At 48.9% G+C, this 20,767-nt stretch overlaps 1 protein-coding gene across 2 annotated transcripts in view; it reads left to right on the top strand.

Annotated features, from left to right (window-relative positions):
* The first annotated feature begins 1,085 nt into the window (after positions 1-1,085).
* LOC126532228 (kinesin-like protein KIF20B) overlaps positions 1,086-20,767 on the top strand; it is a 40,342-nt gene continuing 20,660 nt past the window's right edge. For both annotated transcript variants that reach the window (XM_050179893.2, XM_055071428.2), the window contains exons 1-3: positions 1,086-1,238; positions 7,389-7,525; positions 13,448-13,599. In XM_050179893.2, the coding sequence (XP_050035850.1) occupies positions 7,408-7,525; positions 13,448-13,599 (270 nt within the window). In that variant the 5' untranslated portion in view covers positions 1,086-1,238; positions 7,389-7,407. The remainder of the gene's footprint in view (positions 1,239-7,388; positions 7,526-13,447; positions 13,600-20,767) is intronic.

Consider the following 20,767-nt stretch of genomic DNA (forward strand, 5'->3'; position numbering starts at 1 on the left):
ATCACCGCACTGACTGACAGTGGGCCAGGGCCGTGAGCGCCTTCGCAGTGGGAGGGGTAGTATGGGAACGCTGGCACGATGAGCGGCAACGGAGCCGGCCGTGGAAGACGACGACGGCGGCGAACGCGCGAGCGGTGGCACGAGCGCGTTCGCGCGGTTACGCCGAGGGGCGCCCAGTGGCCCAGCTGTGGACGAAGACGACAAACGCGCGAGCAATGACACGAGCCATTGCTGACGATAATAATTTTGCTCGCACATATGAAAAATTAAGAGGTGAACGGCAAAAGCCTACTCTTCCTCCTCTTATCATTCGCCTCTTCTCTTTCTCTTTTTTCTTTTAGTCATTACTGCTCACTACTAAGCATTTCTAGTCATTTGTAATCAATTGTGGTCGTTACAATTCGTCGTTAGATATATTGGTCATTTCATAGTCATTACTAGTCATTACAAGTCATTTGTCATTTTACTCATTACTATTTATTACTAGACATTTCTAGTCATTTCTAATCAATTGCGGTCATTACAAGGCGTCGTTGGACATACTGGTCATTTCGGAGTAATTAGTAGTCATTACAAGTCATTAGTCATTATTAACCTCTACCAATCTCTATTATAACGTTATCGTGCACTAACTGTCAGAATCAATCATTTTTTATTCTTTAATCTGTCTTCATATGGCGTGATCACACCTCGGCGGACACTCCGGCGATCAGGTCTGCCGACACAAACTTCACCATGAGCCTAGAAAGGCTTTCGTCTTAAAATTTCACGGAACCCTAGCCATAAACAGCTTCGCTTCAAAACGTCGCCACTGAAGCCTCAGCGCAAACCGCCGGGAGCAACATGCGACCAAGATATGTGCTGCCTCTTGCGGCGGCGCCCTGCGTAGCCGAACATCTAGAGCAACGAGCCGCCCGCGCTTGTCGGGACACCGGGAGCACCTTTTCTTGTTACACTGCGTCATTTGACCAGCCCTTGGGACCAATCATCATTCAGAGATGGTGGAAAGAAATCTGACCTATCAGCCGCAGTCCTGCGGCTCAGGTGGCGCTGTGGCACAACGAGACGCACGAGATTAAAACCATTGGAACAATCCTGTGATAGCGCACTGTTCTTACTGCATTGGCATTTTGTAGGTCTTCTGCGATTGCATTTCCCATTTGTGAGGCTCAAGTGAGGCATTACTTCTACAGGCTGTCCGCTACACTGGAGCAGCTGCCAACACACTTTGAATCGAAGTAAGTGGATTTTTGATTTAGCACTACCTTCGCTGCGCTTCGGTCCTTACTCATCCTTTGTCCTTGGCCGGCTACCGCGAAGAATTGCCCACAGCTTCGCTTAAAGCGTTGCCCACAGCAGATGCCATGCGCTGTGGGCAACGCTTTAAGCGAAGCATTTTGCGGTGTTTGCCAGCAGCGCTGCTCTTGTTCAACAACCGTTTTTAAGCTCTTGAGTACGCGTCGAAGTCGGTCGAATTTTCACCGAGAAACACGTCGCTCCACATGACCTTGTGGCGCACCAGCACCACAGACGCACCCGGCGTAAATCAGTCTGTCACACACTCTACCCAATGCACTGAGCTTGTCCTACGCGAAGTGTTTCTTGAACTACTTGTTTCCGGCCAGTAAACGACACGACCAGGTTCAACTGCTGCTGTTACGTTTCGCCTACAACGCGCGGTAATGCCGGCGCGGATGCAACGGACGCCGGGGCTTTGTTCAAAACGGCGGACATTTTGGCCTGTTCGACGCCGCCGCAACGCCTACCCGCCAAGCGTGTCCAGGCGTGTTTCAGTGCCACGTGTCTTCGTGTGTGCGTGTGTGTGTGTGTGCCCTCGCTTGTCAAAGCGCGGCAGACGGGGAGCGGAGTTCCCCGAATGAGGAGCCTGGACGTCTCTCGGCTCAACTGTTCACGCCGTCGTGTGGGTGAAGGTTGGCGATGCGTCACTACACTCGGTTCAGCAGGTCTCTCGGCCCGACAGTTCGCGCCGTCGTGGGCTCCTGCTGCGAGGTCCCGTGACCTTCATCCCGTGACCTTCCCTCCTTCCCTTTTGGACCGCGACGCCGAGAGTATAAGAGCAGCTGCCCCCGGACGCCAAGAGGGAGGCTCCGATTTGTACTGTTGAGTTACGTGCTCTCCCGTCTCTCCACTTCGGTCGACCTGACCGGCCGCTCTTTTGCTATGTTAGAATAAACCAGTTGTTCTGTTACCAGTCTTCTCATGCTTTGCCGGGACCTTCGGATGCTTCCAGTGCCCCAGGCCGCCAGGCCAACGCTACCCTTGGGGCTTGCGACCCATTGGCAATAACGGGCGTCAGCACCGAGACCCCAACAACTCGTGCCAGCGGTGCGATTACAACATCTGGTTGCCAGCGGTGAGATCGCGACAACGGAGGCCAGCAGCGAAGAGATGCGGTTGACTGTATGCTGAGCAGCACAACGACCATCCGGGAGCAGCGCAACGAGCCCTGTGTGATGACTGGTTGCCTGCAGCGGAACGACTGCGCTGAAGTCTTGGCTGCGAGGTTTGGTGAGTGCGGGACTTTCTTCTTCTGAGTTTTGCCAGGCTTTTGTTAGTGTTAGAAACAGAGCTGGTAATTGTGGTTGTCGTTGCTACCGGGTTAGTTTGCGGCAAGACAATAGTAGGCAGTAGAGAAAGCAGCATTCAGAGCAGCCATGGATTTGAAGTCGTTGCGCAAACCGATATTACTGGAGCTTGCAAAAGAGTTGGGTCTGGATGTCTCAGACAAACTCAGAAAACCAGAACTGCTAAGGGCTATTCTTGAGTTAGAAGCTGAAGATGACGAGCTGTCGGATTGCCTTGAGACCATTGAGGAGCGGGCAAAAAGACATGAGCGCGAACTTATAGAGCAGAAAGAAAAAGAAGAGCGCGAACACGCTTTGGAATTGAAGCGTCTCGAGATAGAGATGGAACGCGCTCGTAATGGAAGTCAGGCACACGGTGCAGGAGAACGAGTATTGTTCAAAATGACTGACCTGATGCGGCCGTTTAAGCTTGGAGAGGACATTGGTTTGTTCCTGGTTAACTTTGAGCGAACGTGCGAGAAGCAGGGGTTCTCTCGGGAAACGTGGCCACAGCGCTTGCTCACTTTGCTACCCGGCGAGGCGGCCGACGTAGTCGCTCGCTTGGAGAGAGAGGAGGCAGAGGATTTCGACAAAGTGAAATCGAGTCTGCTAAAAAAGTACCGGCTGTCAGCGGAGGCGTTCCGTCGGAAGTTCCGGGAAAATGAGAAAGGCAAAAGTGAGTCATATACAGAGTTTGCGTACAGGCTTATGTCAAACATGCAGGAGTGGCTCAAAGAAGAGAAAGCGTTTGGTGACCACGAGAAAGTTCTGCAGTGTTTCGGGCTAGAACAGTTTTATAGTCGGTTACCTGAGAACGTGCGGTATTGGGTCTTGGATAGGCCAGACGTTAGTACGGTGGCTAGAGCCGCTGAGTTAGCCGAGGAGTTTGTGACGCGTCGGGCTCGCGGAGCTAAGGACGGTCAAAAGGGTGAATTTGGCTCCAAGTTTGAGAGGCCGAAGTTCACACCCATGAGAGCAAAGGGGGATACACGTAGTGCGGATGCGAGTGAAAGCAGTCCGACCGAACGTAAGGAGACGGCGGCAGCCGAAGCCGAACGCAGAAAGCGGTTCGAGGCGAGGCAAGCGCGCCTGTGTTATACGTGCCAGAAGCCGGGTCACTTTTCGGCGCAGTGCCCAGAAACAAAACCAAAAGTCGTGTTTTTTTCATTAGGCAGCACTGACGAGAACATGAAGCTTCTCGAGCCTTACATGCGAGACCTCCTCGTGAACGGGAAAGAGTGCCGAGTGCTTCGCGATACCGCAGCTACGATGGATGTCGTTCACCCCTCTTACGTAGAACCCGATATGTTCACGGGCGAGTGCGCATGGATCAAGCAAGCAGTGGAAGCTCATAGCGTGTGTCTGCCAGTAGCAAAAGTGCTTATTGAAGGACCTTTCGGAGCACTTGAGACGGAGGCCGCAGTGTCATCTATGCTGCCCCCCCAGTACCCGTACCTATTTTCGAACAGGTCCGATCACCTCCTGCGCGAGAAGGGGCTTTTGTTTGGTGAGGCTAGCGTTCAGGCCTTAACCAGATCGAAGGTTCGGGAGCTCGCTGCAAAGGCGGTAGTTGCGGGGCCGACGTTGTTGAACGATGAGAAAGGGTCAGAGGCGCAGCAAGCTGGTATTCGGAGCACGCCCGAACGGGATAAAATTGAGCCTGTAGCGTTAAAGGCACCAGATACTGGAGAGGAAATTCCCGATGCGGGAAAGTTAGAAGAGCTTCCGGGACTAGGCTCAGTGACGAACAGGAAAGACACCGATCAAGTCATTAGTGACTTAATAAGTAAAGCATCGCTGTCGCCTGAGCAGAAAACCGAACTACACCAGCTCTTACAAGAGTTTCAAGGTCTGTTCTCTGAGAGGCCTGGTAGGACTTCTGTCCTTACTCATGACATAGAACTTACCTCCCCAGAGCCAGTACGATCCAAGGCGTACCGGGTGTCACCCCGCCAGAGCGATATTATGGAGGCTGAGGTAAAGAAAATGCTACAGCTCGGTGTTATTGAAGCGGGTGAGAGTGATTATACCTCCCCTTTGATTTTAGTTGAGGTACCGGGCAAGGAACCTCGTCCTTGCGTCGACTACCGCAGGCTTAATGCCATCACTAAGGATCAAATTTATCCGATCCCTAACATCGAGGAGCGCCTTGAGAGAGTGAGTAGCGCTCAGTTTATTTCCACCCTAGATCTTGTCAGGGGTTATTGGCAGGTTCCACTTACAGAAGAGGCTAGTAGGTATGCGGCGTTCATTTCACCAATGGGGACATTCCGTCCTAAAGTTTTGAGTTTTGGTTTGAAGAACGCGCCATACTGCTTTTCAAGCCTCATGGATAAAGTGTTGCGGGGACAGCAAGAATTCGCTTTACCGTATCTAGACGACGTAGCGATATTCTCCGCATCCTGGCCTGAGCATATGGCCCACTTGCGGGCAGTGCTAACCCGCCTGCGCGATGCGGGCTTGACAGTCAAGGCTCCCAAGTGCCAGTTAGCACAGGCCGAGGTTGTCTACCTCGGACACGTGATTGGTCGGGGTCGTCGCCGCCCCTCTGAAATAAAGGTGGCCGCTGTGCGAGACTTCCCGCAACCGCGCACGAAGACCGATATTCGGTCGTTCTTAGGTGTCGCCGGCTACTATCAGAGGTACATCCCTAGGTACTCTGATATCGCGGCTCCCTTGACGGATGCTCTAAGAAAGACAGAGCCGCAAACAGTCGTCTGGGATGAGACGAAGGAAAGAGCTTTTAGCGCCCTAAAGAGCGCCCTAACAAGCCAGCCTGTGCTACGATCGCCCGACTACACAAAAGGGTTCGTTGTTCAGTGTGATGCTAGTGAGCGAGGCATGGGCGTTGTACTGTGCCAACGGGAAAATGGAGAAGTAGAACACCCCGTCCTGTATGCTAGTCGTAAGCTGACGAGTCGTGAGCAGGCGTATAGCGCCACCGAGAAAGAGTGTGCGTGTATCGTGTGGGCCGTTCAGAAATTGTCATGTTACCTAGCCGGCTCGAGGTTTATCATTGAAACGGATCACTGCCCTCTCCAATGGCTGCAGACCATCTCTCCCAAAAATGGCCGCCTCCTGCGCTGGAGCCTCGCTTTGCAACAATATTCCTTTGAGGTGCGTTACAAAAAGGGGAGTCTCAACGGTAACGCCGATGGCTTAAGTCGAAGCCCCTAACGTGGGAATAAGCCTCAAAATTGCTTGTTACTGATGTTTTTCTTCCTGAGGCAGGATTTTTAACCTATTGCTTTTGTGTAGTGTTTCAAAGTGATGATGTGCTTTCTAGTGCAATTTTTCGATTTGTGGACGCGTTCTGAGTGCTGCTAAACTACTGTAAGGAACTAGGCAGCAGAAAAAAAAAGGGGAAAGAGCCTGGCAGGGCTTAGTGAGGGTTGTGCCGTGCTTGCTGACTGAGCGGTTGACTTTTGGCGTGGTTCTAACGCTTGCCGGAAACGAGGACAAAAATGTCAACTCTCCCGAAGTCACTTTGCAGTGTCCTGTGTGCACCTGAACATGAGAACGAGGCCTTCTCTGTGCGCTGCGCTCAAGAAACGCCCAAGGACGCCCAACTTCGGTTATGAGCATCATCGAGCGACATCCCTCCGGACAGCGGATGCAGTCCCCTGACCTTCGGGATCTCCTTCCCCCGGCGGGGCGGTCTGTTACGTTTCGCCTACAACGCGCGGTAATGCCGGCGCGGATGCAACGGACGCCGGGGCTTTGTTCAAAACGGCGGACATTTTGGCCTGTTCGACGCCGCCGCAACGCCTACCCGCCAAGCGTGTCCAGGCGTGTTTCAGTGCCACGTGTCTTCGTGTGTGCGTGTGTGTGTGTGTGCCCTCGCTTGTCAAAGCGCGGCAGACGGGGAGCGGAGTTCCCCGAATGAGGAGCCTGGACGTCTCTCGGCTCAACTGTTCACGCCGTCGTGTGGGTGAAGGTTGGCGATGCGTCACTACACTCGGTTCAGCAGGTCTCTCGGCCCGACAGTTCGCGCCGTCGTGGGCTCCTGCTGCGAGGTCCCGTGACCTTCATCCCGTGACCTTCCCTCCTTCCCTTTTGGACCGCGACGCCGAGAGTATAAGAGCAGCTGCCCCCGGACGCCAAGAGGGAGGCTCCGATTTGTACTGTTGAGTTACGTGCTCTCCCGTCTCTCCACTTCGGTCGACCTGACCGGCCGCTCTTTTGCTATGTTAGAATAAACCAGTTGTTCTGTTACCAGTCTTCTCATGCTTTGCCGGGACCTTCGGATGCTTCCAGTGCCCCAGGCCGCCAGGCCAACGCTACCCTTGGGGCTTGCGACCCATTGGCAATAACGGGCGTCAGCACCGAGACCCCAACAACTCGTGCCAGCGGTGCGATTACAACACTGCCATAATATGCGTGTCGGCACCGTCCAGCTTCGCGCTTGCGTGGAAATTGTGCACTCACGTTCTAAGCCGTTCCTTGCTGCTTATGAACGCCGGTTCACTTAGCCTTTGCAAGCCAGCATGAACAGTAAGCCACGCTTCCTACTCCGCTCGACGCTTCTTCCGAGATTCCGTCTCAACACTCTGTACATGCCTCGGCCCCATTTTGTTAGCGTATAAGCTCGCGTCTGAGCTCAATATGTAATGGCACTGGTTTTCCCACTCCTGTGTTTTCACTTCAGCCGAGACCACTCCATCCTGCAAGAAGACAAAGCTTCGCTTTATATACGCTGATAAATATGATGAATATGGTGTTTCTCGTCCCGTATGCATGGAATGCCAAGTCGACAGGCGCCATGACGAGAATCTAATGCTGTCACTTTAAATGCTATCGCAGCTCGCGCGGGCTCACAGCCATGGAAAAGCCAGTAAGACCATACACAGGTTCGGAGGAATCATCTCAGTCGGAAAACGAGGAGCTTCTGCCACCACTTGAGGCAGTACGTCGACAACTGGACGCCGACCTTGCTCCAAGTGAGCCCTCGTTTTTTATCAGTGGAGTTCGAATTGCGAACATTTCCAATGGATTACGAGTACTCCAGAGAAACGACCTTCAAACCTGGAATCGAATATTTCAAATTTCACACAATTTCGGATAAAGTGCTTTCGTACGGGGTTTGTTTAAAAAATGTATTTGCATATTCGATGCACGTAATGCACTTCGCAACTAGGCCAGAAATGCAAGAACTTTTCCTATCTGCACAAAAAGCCCACAGATATTGAAGCAAGCGAACAAAGTCACGCGGTAGTGTTTCGGTCTTATAAATATTTCGCAACCGCGATATTCCCGACCATAGCGGTAGCAGGTGTTGCATCTCGGTTGTGTATAAGCACTGAGCACGTGCTTTGCAATGCAGCATCTACAATTGTTTGGACGCTCCTACCATTCCTAAACGTAACGCGGTCACCACATGGCTTCAGGCGCGACTATACTCGCGGACAACTTCCTGTGGCAATGAACGGAAAGCTACGTGCGCGTGGCTGCTGCACATACGTTACGGCGCCAAGTAGTCCGCCAGCGTTTGCAAGTGCTTTAGCTTGCTCGGAACAGCCGCTGCATCGACGCAGCTACACGTGCGACCGTTTCGCGTTTGCCCAGACACGGAATGAAACAGCCGCAAAATAAGTGAACTTTCACATTCAGTGGCGTGTTTTATCTTGTTTAACTGTTGCTAATAAGGTGCTTGTACACGGTACTCTTTTCAGAAGCGCTCTCACTTTTGCGCGCTTTGCGTTCGTAGTTTTCCCTTCATTGCCCCAGAAAGTTGTCCGCGAGTTTAGGCCGTTTCATTCTTTTAAATTTCATGACAAGCATGCTGCAACACGTACGAAGGCAAGGTCAACAGACATGGCTGTTAAATTTATTCGGTGAATAAATGTTGCTTATACGTCTCTATCCTGTTTTCTTTTTGTTTATAAACTTAATTTGCATCTTAATCCCATCTTATTTAACGTGCAATCCACTTTCCTCACGGCGCGACGGCGCATGCGCCCTGCCCTAGCGGTTTAGTCGCTACACGTTTTTCAAGTGTCGCGGGCGCGGCCGCACTGCCCGTCATCGGAGAAAAGTTCCCCGAAAATGAAAATCGGTAAAAAAAGGCTCTCAGACGCTAGCTGCTGTCCACACTCGTGCCGTGTACCGCGTTGAAACTCCACTGATGGCTCGACGTCGGTGCGGTGCCGAAAACGTGCGTTTATAGGTAGCATATGAGACAACTCCGGCCATTTCAAAACATAGGGACCAGGGCTTCCTCCGGACTACACCGTGAGCCACTTGCCGCGTTTCATTGATGGCTAGTAAATGTAACGGAAAACCCCTGCGGTTACAGTTGGGCGACACTTAAAAACATCACATTGTAGACACATTATTCTTGCAGCATCGGCACTCGCTTGTTAGTGGTGGCAGCGCGTGCTTGACTTCACGTACTCGTTTAAGCCGCGGTAACACTAGCTCAACATCAGACCGACAACACGCTCACGCCAGCGATTGGCCGACTGTCATACCAGGCCAACAACGATGCAGCCGACGAACGCCAGTTATCGTACTGCGATAGGATTTCTTGCCGACCGCACCGATAAAATCAGCGTGCTGACGTCAAACCGACAGTGCGATAGCCGCATCGCCTTGTATACATCATTAATCACGCTCAATATGAGGCAGTACGAGACAGTAGAAAAAGAACTCAGTGGTGCATGTCGATGGACCGCACATGTTTCCAAGGCACGATCAAAACATCCATTGCAATAGTGCAACGATAAATTGAGAAATTGCATGTTATTCAGATAGCGAGACTGATGGCTTGCTCACTCACTTTTCCTCTAATTTTCAAATTACATAGGCCTCCACAAGCGTGCTCACCCAGTATAGTCGTTGAGTGCTACATGGCTTCCAGAAACTACATGCTGCCCCGGAGAAACCATTAATTATTCGCGATCCACTAAACGCACAGCCGACCCACGCTCAACATGGGCGCAGGTACCCCAACCAGCGAAACCCTCGGCGCCCTCCCAAAACGTTTCCAGCAGCGTGCGGCAGCGAGCAGCACAGGAAAATGAATGCGGCGTATTACGATGATGTCCACCGGGTCACCTTGGCCCATGCCTTCTCCGTCCTGTAGCGTAGGAGACGTTCGTATTATTCAGCAGCCACGCATCAGTGTGGGGCCGGCTCTCTTCCGTTAGGGTACAGTGCACTGTATAGTTAGGGCTCCCGAATGCTGCTCAACGTCCTGCGGCTCCTGACGGGCACGATACGAATCACGCGTTTGGGTTAGGCGCGTCAGCACTCTCATTGGCCAGTTGAACGCGTTCAACCTCGGCATGGTTGCGTTGCTCCTGTTCAGGGTCCACAGCTGTCTTAGACGCGGCGCCATGCTGCCGTTACGAATCGCACTCCGAGACGGAGCGCCGGACAAGCCATTGAATGTTAATCATTGACAAATAGCACTCTGTGCGCTCGCTATGTACAGTGCGCTGTGGAAGGTATAAGCAAAGATTCGATGCTTACTATTGCAAAACTTGCAGCAGGCGGATACAACATGTGTAGTGTTCCTTTCCAGCAGGCAACACGTTTGCTGTTTACCATACTGACCAGGAAGTTTGTATATATAGTTGAGAAAGCATGAGTTCAGCAGAATCAACCTAGATTTTTGGGTGCACTTCTCTCCCTTGGCTCTAACTTTCTCATTCACTTCCTATCATTTTGTTTTGATCAACTTGCATCCTTTCTTTCTAATTAATAAAGCATATTTTTAGATGTATTTTAGCACCATTAGTGTCGGCGCGATTCACCTTGCCATTTATATGGCCTCCGTTTGCCAACTTAAAATTGGTGCACACAAATACAAAGATGTTCGTAAATTGTATTCAATATCTAAAGTTCATCCTCAGCTATGGTTGATGCTTTCACTTTTAAAGCGAGGTTTATGCACCGTGACGATCTCGGAAACCAGTGTTCAATTATTTTGTACTGCGAGCATATTAAGGCACCTGCCATACCGTTGGTTTCATCTTATGCATTTACTTTTTTTACCTTAACGGTGTCCAGTTTCTCTGTACAAGATAGCTTGTTGCAAACGTTATGCGCTCCTAAAATAAAAAGAAATTGCACGTATGCTCTGCATTTAATGCCGTTAACGAATCAAATGCTAGATACACAGCACAGAAATATTTTGCATACTTCTGAGCATAAGTGTACTTGAGCAAACCAGTATGGCATTGTAATTACGCAGCTTGTGGAGGTTCTTGCTGCTGGCTTAACATAAGAACTTACCTGCTGCAGCACTTTCAGCGGAAAACATTTGTACATAACAGCTCGCAGTCGCATTTTTACGAAGAATTTGCCTAATTTGTTCCGCAACTTGGTGCACGTGCACCAAAGTAGATCGTTCGATTGCCGCTCTTACGTGGTACTGTTCACATTACAGCGTCAGCTGTTCACATTTCGCCCAAATATAGTGTCTGCTTGTCGCCAGTCTGACATGCCATCTTAAAGTCGAGGTATCCAGTGTAAACATAAATGCTTGCTACGGGAGGACCCAGACAAGTCTGGAGAAATGGGGCATTGTCAGGCGTACGTCAGCGCCTGGTACGTTCCCTTGGGCAGACATGAACGCAGGGTGCGATGCAAGACAACATTCATTACATGAGTAGTTTATATTGCACCCACGTTAAGAATACCACTGATTGCATACGGCATGCATCATCCCTAACTAGGTTTTGTGTTCACACCCTCCACGTTAACAATCGTCTGAGGGGACGATCGTTACGCTGGCGTCGGAGCGCTTACAATACCCGTTACGTCTGTCGTGGATGTCGTCGCCACCCGTTCTGTGGTGCGTCATCGCAACCCGGTCATGATCGGATGTCGCTGGTGTCCGGCGCCACCAGTGCCCCGGCTGACGTGACGAAGGCACAATCGCTCGGGAGCTGTCACGCTCCAGCTGAGCGGGACTCGTGCCGGCTGGCGCTGTTACGCATCCACCCAGCGCACGGGGTCCGTAAACTGGACGGTGGCTGGCTGCAGCCAGCCTTCGCGCGTCCACGTTCAGCGGCGTGCATGCCGACGTGTCTCGGCGAGGAGATCCAGGCGAGATGTAGTTCCGGAGCCGGCGATCAGCTAGGGCCCGGCCACCACGTCCTTCCATGCGCGCGCACCTTCTCCAAGACGGCGTGTCCGCGCGCTCTCTTCACTTCTTCCTTTTTCCAATGTCTTCTTGTCTGTTCGTATGTATTTCTCTTCCTCTTTCTTTATTTGCATTTGTCACTCCTGCTAGGCATGTTGGCCGTGTTGAGGTGCTCGAGTAATGGCGCAGTGTCACTCTATACAAGGTATAAAATTGGTCCCGCTTCTGGCAGGGTCCCTTTCCACTGTCACAGTGGAGCAGCACAATGACAGTAAAACAGTGGCTAGAGGTTGCGGCACATCGGTGGAAAGGCTGCTTAAGAGCTCCATTGTGTATGCTTACTTGACGGTTCAATAATTTGCTTGGAGCTCCTTGGAGTGTTTCCCTTTCTTTCACTTCGGGCTTTTTTAGTTGCGTATAACATGCCTTAATCTGTTTCCGTTATGCATTTGCCCATTTTATACTGAGCCCAGCGTCACTTACGTGTAGACTTTTCTATTTGGTTGCGTTCTCTACTCTGGTTCAGGCAATGTAGCACTTCCGTCCTCATTTTCACAATGCAGCGAGCGTGGCCTGCACCGTGCTCTTCAGTTTTACTTCAGGCCAGTACGTCACCGGTTCATTGGCTACTTCGGAAGCGCAGGTGACATGCAAGCTCCTAATAGTTTACAACATGGTGCACCACTAGTTGATTCATGGTATGCGGACGTGAAAATTTTCTGCTTTAGCCACGTCAGTTCCAGTGGCTGTCATGAGGAAACGGGGTACAAGTTTGGTGTCTGTATTGTTGGTGCTAAACGGCTCTTGATTGGGCAGCTGTCTCTTAAGATGCATTTTATGATGAAAAGACAGCTCCCACAGCCATTCTTCCGTTGACATTTGTACAACTACCCACGATTACTTCAATACAGAAGGGCAATACGTTCCCCTTCGTTACACGCATTACCCTCGAAAAAAATCCTTATTGCCTACAGAAGACAAAGCTCCTTTGGCGCTGCACTTCTAAATTTGCGAGAGGGTTACGAGACATGCAGGGGTTGCTCTGCACTTGCGCGATTGAACTTTGAAGAGTGCAGCACCGCGTACGGCGCTCTTGAAGAAACTTAGAGGACGCTTAAGCTTCGCCTTTAAGCGTGGAACGCGATAGCATTCAAAGATCCCTGGTTGCTTCTCGCGTTTCCTGGCAACTGGAGCGTATGTAACCATAATGTTTACCGGGAAACGCTTGCCGTGAACGCTATGCACGATGACGAGCTTTGTTGTGGAACCACGGCTTCTTGCGTGGGCCGCGATGCAGCGGAGGCGAGCGCCAGCGGGAGTTATCGCAAGGAACCGGGCGCGCCGCTCCGTGGTCCCCAAGACACCCATCGCGCAGGCACGCGCGATATGGCGGACGCCGCGGCCGGTTTGTGTGTGTGTGAATGGGTTTCTTTGTTCTCGCGTAACATACTTTTTTTTGTATAGTCAAATTACAATCCATGAGCTATCATGTCTGTAGGTTGTGTGCAAGTCGTAATGTACGATTTTGCTACGTATTCTAGCTCGAGAAATTCAATTGCGTCATATGGAAGGCCTAGTTATAAGTGGCTCGTAAATATTTTTGCCGAAAGACGTTCGACGCCGACACCAAAATTTCTGCGACATGGGCTGCGAAATCGCAGATGTTCACAATTTAGTTAGGAATGGGCATTGCTTTCTCTGCAAACGAAGTGTTGTACTAAGTTGTGCTCCGAGTTGGTGCGTGCAATGAGAACAGGGCTTTTATTTGCAGGCTCAGCACTGAAGGTGTACCTGCGTATTCGACCAAGAGTTGGGGGCAGGGCGTTCACAAATCCTGCGTTCCGTGCATGTGATGAAACAACTGTAGAGTCCACCACCGCCACTCTAGAACATCAACATCAAAAACGTTTTAGTTTTACGAAGGTGAGTTTTACAGCCAGTGTCTGCAGCGTACAGTATCTGTTTTGAAGTGTACAAATGGGCGAATTGGTATATATTATGAAAGCAGCGCAAAAATAACAGCAACGCAAGACAGAAGTGCACAGGACAGGCGTTGACTTCAGCGCCGATCCTGTGTACTTTTGTCTTGTGTTGCCGTTATTTTTTTGTTGCTTTTACTATGATTGTCTGTTTGCGTGGGATAAAACATGTACCGTCAACAGCAAAAGTTTGCGGGATGCGCGCGGCAAAGCGACCCTCCTCCCCTTCTAGTGGTGAACCCCTGGTGTCGAGACCGACGCCTGCACGCATGCGCGTGCCTCCGAGACTGCAAGCGTGCATGCTTCCGCGCTTCCTCTTTGCGCGTCGGCGATATCCGAATGTAGCCGCGAGGTAGCCCTCTTGTGATATGCGCCGTGGCGGCTTCGACGGGCAGAACTTCAGTTCAGTTTATTGCCTTAAAATTCCCCCGTAGGGGCATTACATAAGGGGTGGGTTTTTATAAGATAGCAAAACATCGTCCGAAATTATTTAACAAAATGGTCGGTTACAAGTTCTGTGAACGAAGGTGGACAAGTGGTATTACCGATGTTGGCGGGAAGGCCGTTCCAGTCTGTGGCGGTACGGAAGAAAAAGGAGGCTGCGAAGGTGGTTGTCCGTGCACGTGGGCGTGCCACTTGAAGTGGATGGCTGGTGCGATGAGATATGCGTGCTGCTGCTGTGATGTACGGCTCTTGATTAAGGGAAGAAAAGAACTTGTGGTACAGGGAAAGACTGGAAATGCGACATCGACATGAAAGTATTGACAAGCCGGATTCGGATTTCAGAGATGAAACGCTGACGTCGTATGAGTATGAAGTATGAATGAATCTAACAGAACGATTTTGAGCTGATTCTAATGCGTCGGTGAGATATGCTTGATGCGGGTTCCAGATGGCTGATGCGTATTCCAGTTTCGCCCTGACAAGTGACTTGTATGCTAGTAATTTTAAATTTGATGGGACCTGCCGTTTTAGATTCCGTTTTAGAAAACCTAAGGTATTGTTAGCTGCAGAGATAATGCTAGTGACATGTGCGCGCCAAGACAAATCGTGAGATAGGGTTACACCTAGATATTTATAGCATTGTACTGATTCTAATGGTGTGTGTTATTAATTGTATATGGGAAGAAGGAAGGCTTGCGACGGCGGGAGAAGGACACGAATTTACATTTGTTGGCGTTAAGGGTCATCAGCGAATAGCTGCACCGTTCTAAAACACTGTTAAGATCATTTTGCAGAGCAGTATGGTCAGAGGAGATATTGATGGTGCGGTAGATGACGCAGTCGTCAGCAAACATGCGTATATTACAGGAGACACACTGAGGTAAATCATTAATATATATTAAAAATAACAGGGGACCAAGAACAGATCCTTGGGGCACGCCAGAGGTTACTGGGAGGGGACTTGATAGGTTACTGTTGACTAAAACCATTTGTGTGCGATTAGACAAAAATTCCTTTATGCAGATTAGAACGTTAGGGTCCAAGTTCAACCGTTGAAGTTTTAGTAGCAAATGTCGGTGGGATACTTTATCAAATGCCTTTGCAAAATCCAAAAATAGTGCATCACTTTGTACATTGATGTCAAGGTTAGTATGCAAGTCATGAATGAAAAGAGCTAATTGAGTTTCGCAAGAGAAACCTTTGCGAAAACCATGTTGTGAAGGGTGAAAAAAGTGATTACTGTCCAAGAAGGCAATGATTTGAGAGTTCCATGACATGTTCCATGATTTTGCACGGCACGCTTGTTAGTGAGATGGATCGATAATTTAATGGAGAATTCCTGTTACCTGTTTTGTAGACTGGAATGACCCTTCCTACTTTCCAATCACCCCGGCATGTTTCCTGAAGAGAGTGACTGTGAGAACAGTAAGGACAAGTATGATGCAGCCATGTCTCTTGTGTTATAAGTTTAGAGTTAATTTCATCAATGCCAAATGAAGATGATAGCTTAGTCTTCTGGATTATGGATGGAATTCCGTCAGCAAAAAATGTGATGCATGGCATGTGACCTTCAATGTTGTACAAAAGTAAAGAAATGTTTGTTTCGATTTCTTCTTTAATTCCGCATTTGCAACAGTATTTACGAAATTAAGTGTCAGCGCATTCAGTATCTGTAATTGTTTCGTGTGAGTCATTGGTGAGCGTAATAGTGCGAACAGGATGAGAATTTATTACTTGCCACAGTTGTCTTGGGTTAGTGCGCAGCAAATTTGGGAGTGTAGTGCCATAAAAGGAACGCTTTGCGCTGCGGATAGCAATCATATATTCGTTTTCAGCTTTGTAGATTTCCCATCGATGCGAGTTCCCGTTATTTTTAGCCGCTCGGTAAAGACGTTTCTTCTTATTTTCTAGTTTTTTTAGGCGTTAGTAAACCAAGGTTTTTGATTACTGCGGCGACTGTGAACTTTCAGAATATATTTGTTAGCCAAATCTTTTAACTTATCCGTAAACATCGACCAGTTAATATTGACCGATTGCGATACGCGGCTTCAAAAGTGGGGAAGAAGGTCTCAAGTTCGCGGTTAATTGCGTCATAGTCACCCCTTTCATAAAGCCTTATAGTTTTCTTATGTGTCTTATTTGGTGTTACAGGAAAAGAGAACGTAGCATGAATGACATTATGGTCACTAGTTCCTCGAAGGTGTGTAATTGATGAGAGGGTACTGGGATTATTCGTCAGGATGAGGTTCAGAATGGTTGCGGATTCTGGTGTGACGCGCGTTGGCTCCGAAACTAATTGTGTCAGATTAAAGTTCAAAGAAATGTCGATCAAATTCTTTGTCTCTGGGGGACCTGCTATTGAAGAATATGGCAAGTTGCTCCAGTCTATGTTTGGGAAATTAGTCCCCGAAAAGTAGGATGATGGCATTAGGGTAGGTGGTCGTTAGTTGTATTGAATTGTTATTGCACTCCCCGCAGAATTCAGGAGTGGCATGAGGAGCCCTGTAGCAAACCCCCAGCAGCACTGTAAGTAGTGATGTGCGATATAGTAGCCATAGTATTTCGAGTTTTGATGCCATGTTAATAAATGAACACAAGTTGCCGGTGGACTGCTACAAGAACGACACCGCCCCTTGTCCCTACGTGGTCAGTTCGATAAACATGGAAGTCGGGTAGCTCGGCCAAAACTTGGGTATCAGTGACGTCATTGTGTAGCCAGGTTTCTGTTAGAATGAGCAAGTTGCTGTCTGTTGGTGATATGATAGATATAAGCTCGCGCTTCGGAAGGTAACTGCGTGCGTTAGTAAAGACTGCGGAAAACGAAAGATCATTTCTAGGTGCAAGTTCTGGTTGATTCCTTCTTTTTTTTTTTTTTTTGTAGAGGACGGGATGATTGCTACACAATTTCTTTTACAGAGTTAGATGATTCATCAAAAACATATCGTTTAGGACCAATGTACAAGGTTTTCAAGCGTAGAGAGTATGCAAGTGATTCAGATTTGGCGAAATGGAACAGGGCCTTCCGTGCTTTTAGTCAGGTGAGAGAAATCTTCACCTACACTATAATTAGTTCCTTTCAGCATTCGGCCTTTCGACAGAAGGGAGTCTTTCGTTTTCCAATGTGCCAATTTTACTATTGGACGATTTCGATCTTTGGTGTGTTTTCCTAGGCGATGTGCCCGTTCTATATCTGTGGGGTTGATGTCGGCTTGTAAATGATTACGGCAGATCTGAATTATTAATTCTTCAGACTTAGTAAAAGTTTCATTTGTAGTGGGGTCAGCAATTCCGTAGATCAGTTTATTGCGGCGAGATTGGTTTTCGGCGTCGTCAAAACGAGCCTCTAACGCTGTGACTAGGCGAGTTGTTTCAGTTGGATGTTGTCTGCAGTATTTCTTTCTTGGCGTAGAGGCATGAGAGCCTGATAATGGACCTCTAAGTCGGTCGTGCACTTCAGGTCGCTCATTGTTTTGTCTGTGGTGGTCAGCTGCAGTTTCCGGCCCTTTAGCTCCTGCACAAGTGTTGTTTGGCCTGCGGTTAGTTTCTTCAATTCGGCCAGTACAGTGTGTAGGCTGGCAGGACCAGGGTTAGTCTCGACGTCACCGGATATGATTAGTAGAAGAGGGATCACATAAACGCACTCAGTGGCAATCACGACGCAGCACCGTGGGCTCGGGAGCTGTACCAGAAGATAATTACTTTATTTTTTTTTTAGCAATAAGTGCATATGTTTGACTAACCTGCACGGCGAGAGCAAAGCGGTTAGCGAACTGCACCAAGGTACAGTCACCGGGCCCAGAGCTGCGTCGACGGTGGTTGTTGCTTTATAGCTGGTAGGGCTGTCGATGGCGATGAATCTTTCAAAGTTTATATTTCGTTTATACAACGGAAATCAATTGTCCATTTTCGTCTTGCCGGTCTCCTTCTATAGAGCGCGTCTTCTGCCACGCTCTTCTGCGGTAGAACGCACCGTTCTTAAAAAGAAACGAAGATTGGCCACGAGAAGGTGCAACTCCAGAAAAAACTTGCGTTCGCCACCGGGCCGGCCCTATGCGTTGGCGCCCGTGACTCGACAAAAAGCGGCCGCAGTGGCGGCCGCAAGTTCACGCTTCTAAACACGTTTCACACAGTTTCGCCCGTCGAAGCCGCCACAGGATGGATGGATGGATGGATAGATGGATGGATGGATGTTATGAGCGTCCCCTTTGGAACGGGGCGGTGGGTTGCGCCACCAAGCTCTTGCTATTATACTGCCTAATTTACTACCTAAGTTAAACAATAAATTTTTAAAAAATACACTGAACTCCCACACCCAAATTTTTGATCCCCTATTGCTAACTGCTTTTGTGCGTCTCCTTTTTTTGTTTCCCTACTTTTCATCCACCAATCCTCCAATTGCCTCTTACTAATGCCTGTTGCGGACATGTTTACTTTTCCACTGCTCCTACTGAACCCAAGGGCTTCAAGGAGGCCAGTGGTGCCTAAATCTACCTCTGGGTAGACGTCTTCACATTCTAATAAAACATGCTCCTTAGTTTCCCTAGCTTTACCGCAGCAAGCACATGCTTCTTGTTCCTTCTTATATCTCTCTTTATAGGTGCGTGTTCTAAGACATCCTGATCTCGCTTCGAAAAGTAATGCGCTTCCCTTTGAGTTATCACAAATGGTTTCTTTCCTGATTTCGTTTTTTCCTCTTAAGTAGTTACTCATGGCAGGTGTTTTTTTTTTCCATTGCCGCCACCTATGAGATTATTTCAGCCTCTGACTTTCCGCTTGTCTTCCTTTGTTGCTGTGTTGCCCACAATACAGTTCGCATACCTGCTGGTAAGCTTCCTAGTTCTTTTCCTCCACTGTGAATCAATGTTTTTCCTGTCCAGATACCTGAACACTCTCCCTGCCCATTCACTTTCTTCCATATTCCTCAGCCGTTCTTCATACTCAATTTTACTGCGAGCTTCCTTCACTTCACAATTAGTCCAGCCCATACCACCCTGCACGGTTTCATTTGTAGTCTTTCCGTGAGTGCCCAATGCGAGGCGCCCCACTGACCTTTGGTTCCCGTCGAGTCCTGATTGTACCCCTGATTTAAAGCAAACAACCGCATTTCCGAAAGTAAGTCCTGGAACCATTACCCCTTTCCACACACCTCGGAGGACCTCGTACCTATTGTATCCCCATAGCGCTCTGTGCTTCATTATGGCTGCATTTCTCTTCCCCTTGACTGTTATGGATTTTTCCTGTGTTTCCATATACCCATTGTCTTCGTTTATCCATATACCAAGGTATTTATATTCTGCTACCCGAGGTATTTCTTGGCCCTGTATCTCCACTGTCTGTTCACTGTTTTCATTGAATACCAATTCCTGATTTTCTAACACTAAATTTCAAACCTAAATTGTTTCCTTCCTGTCCAGATATTAGCCAGACGTTGCAAATCACTTTGCTTGTTAGCTAGCAACACAATGTCATCCGCATAAAATAAACCTGGGAGCTGCTGCTCTACTACTGTACCCGCCTGTTTGTATGAGAGATTAAACCCGATATTACTTCCTTCTAGCACCCTGTCCATCCTCACCATGTACATCATAAACAGCAGCGGGGATAAAGGGCACCCCTGCCTCAGTCCCTTGTTGATATGAACTTTGTCCTCGCTTCTCATCCCTTTCCATTCAACGCAAACGGTATTTTCTAGGTAAATCTCTCAAAAGCTGTAGACAATCGTCTCATAAGCCTTCCCCTTTCAGAATATTCCACAAAATGTTGCGGTTTACGTTGTCATAGGCTCCTGTAATGTCTAAAGAGGCCACATACAACGGTCTGCTTTCTACTTTTGATATTTCAATACACTGAGTAACAAATAAGTTATCATCCAAACGCCTACCTATTCTGAAGCCATCCTGGAGTTCTCCCAAAATGCCATTCTCTGCCCAAGCTTAAAGCTTTAATTTGATTGCCTGCATTGCTAGCCTGTATATTACCGATGTAATGGTCAGCGGTCTATACGAGTGAATTCTTTCTCCCCCTTGCCTTTATAAATTAAATTCATTCTACTTTGTTGCCAACTGTCTGGTATTCGTCTATCTTTTAAAGTGTGTTCCACTGCTTTCCCCAGAGCTTCCTTACTTTTCGGTCCTAGTTCATTAATCAGCCTAACGGGAACCTCGTCTAGCCCTGTGGTTGTGCGCTTAGACATTTTCTCTTCCGCTTTCTTCCAGTTGAAATTTGTCAGCACCAGCTCCTTTTCAATTTGGGTCTCTTTCATGCTCTTTTTTTTTTCTTCAAATACAACCCGTCATTGCCTTGGAAAGATTCGGCTGTTATCTTTCAGATGTAATTTATTGCCGCTTCTCCTTCCAGTCTGTTTCCATCTTCGTCTAGGATATGTTGTTGTATTGTTGTTCACTTCCTGCCTAATAACTTTATGTGGTTCCAAAATATTCTAAGTGCAGCCTTTTTCTCACGTACTTCTGACAGCGCATATCGCAAGAGCGCTACCTCACGGCTACATTCGGATATCGCCGGCGCGGAAACATGCGCGCTTGCAGTCTGGGAGGGACACGCATGCGTATAGGCGTCGGTCTCGACACCAGGGGTCACCGCTAGAAGGGGAGGAGGGTCGCTTTGCCACGCGCTCGCGCATGCCGCAAACTTTTGCTGTTGACTGTACG

The sequence above is a fragment of the Dermacentor andersoni genome, chromosome 5 (assembly GCF_023375885.2).
Source record: "Dermacentor andersoni chromosome 5, qqDerAnde1_hic_scaffold, whole genome shotgun sequence".
NCBI classification, from domain to species: domain Eukaryota; kingdom Metazoa; phylum Arthropoda; class Arachnida; order Ixodida; family Ixodidae; genus Dermacentor; species Dermacentor andersoni.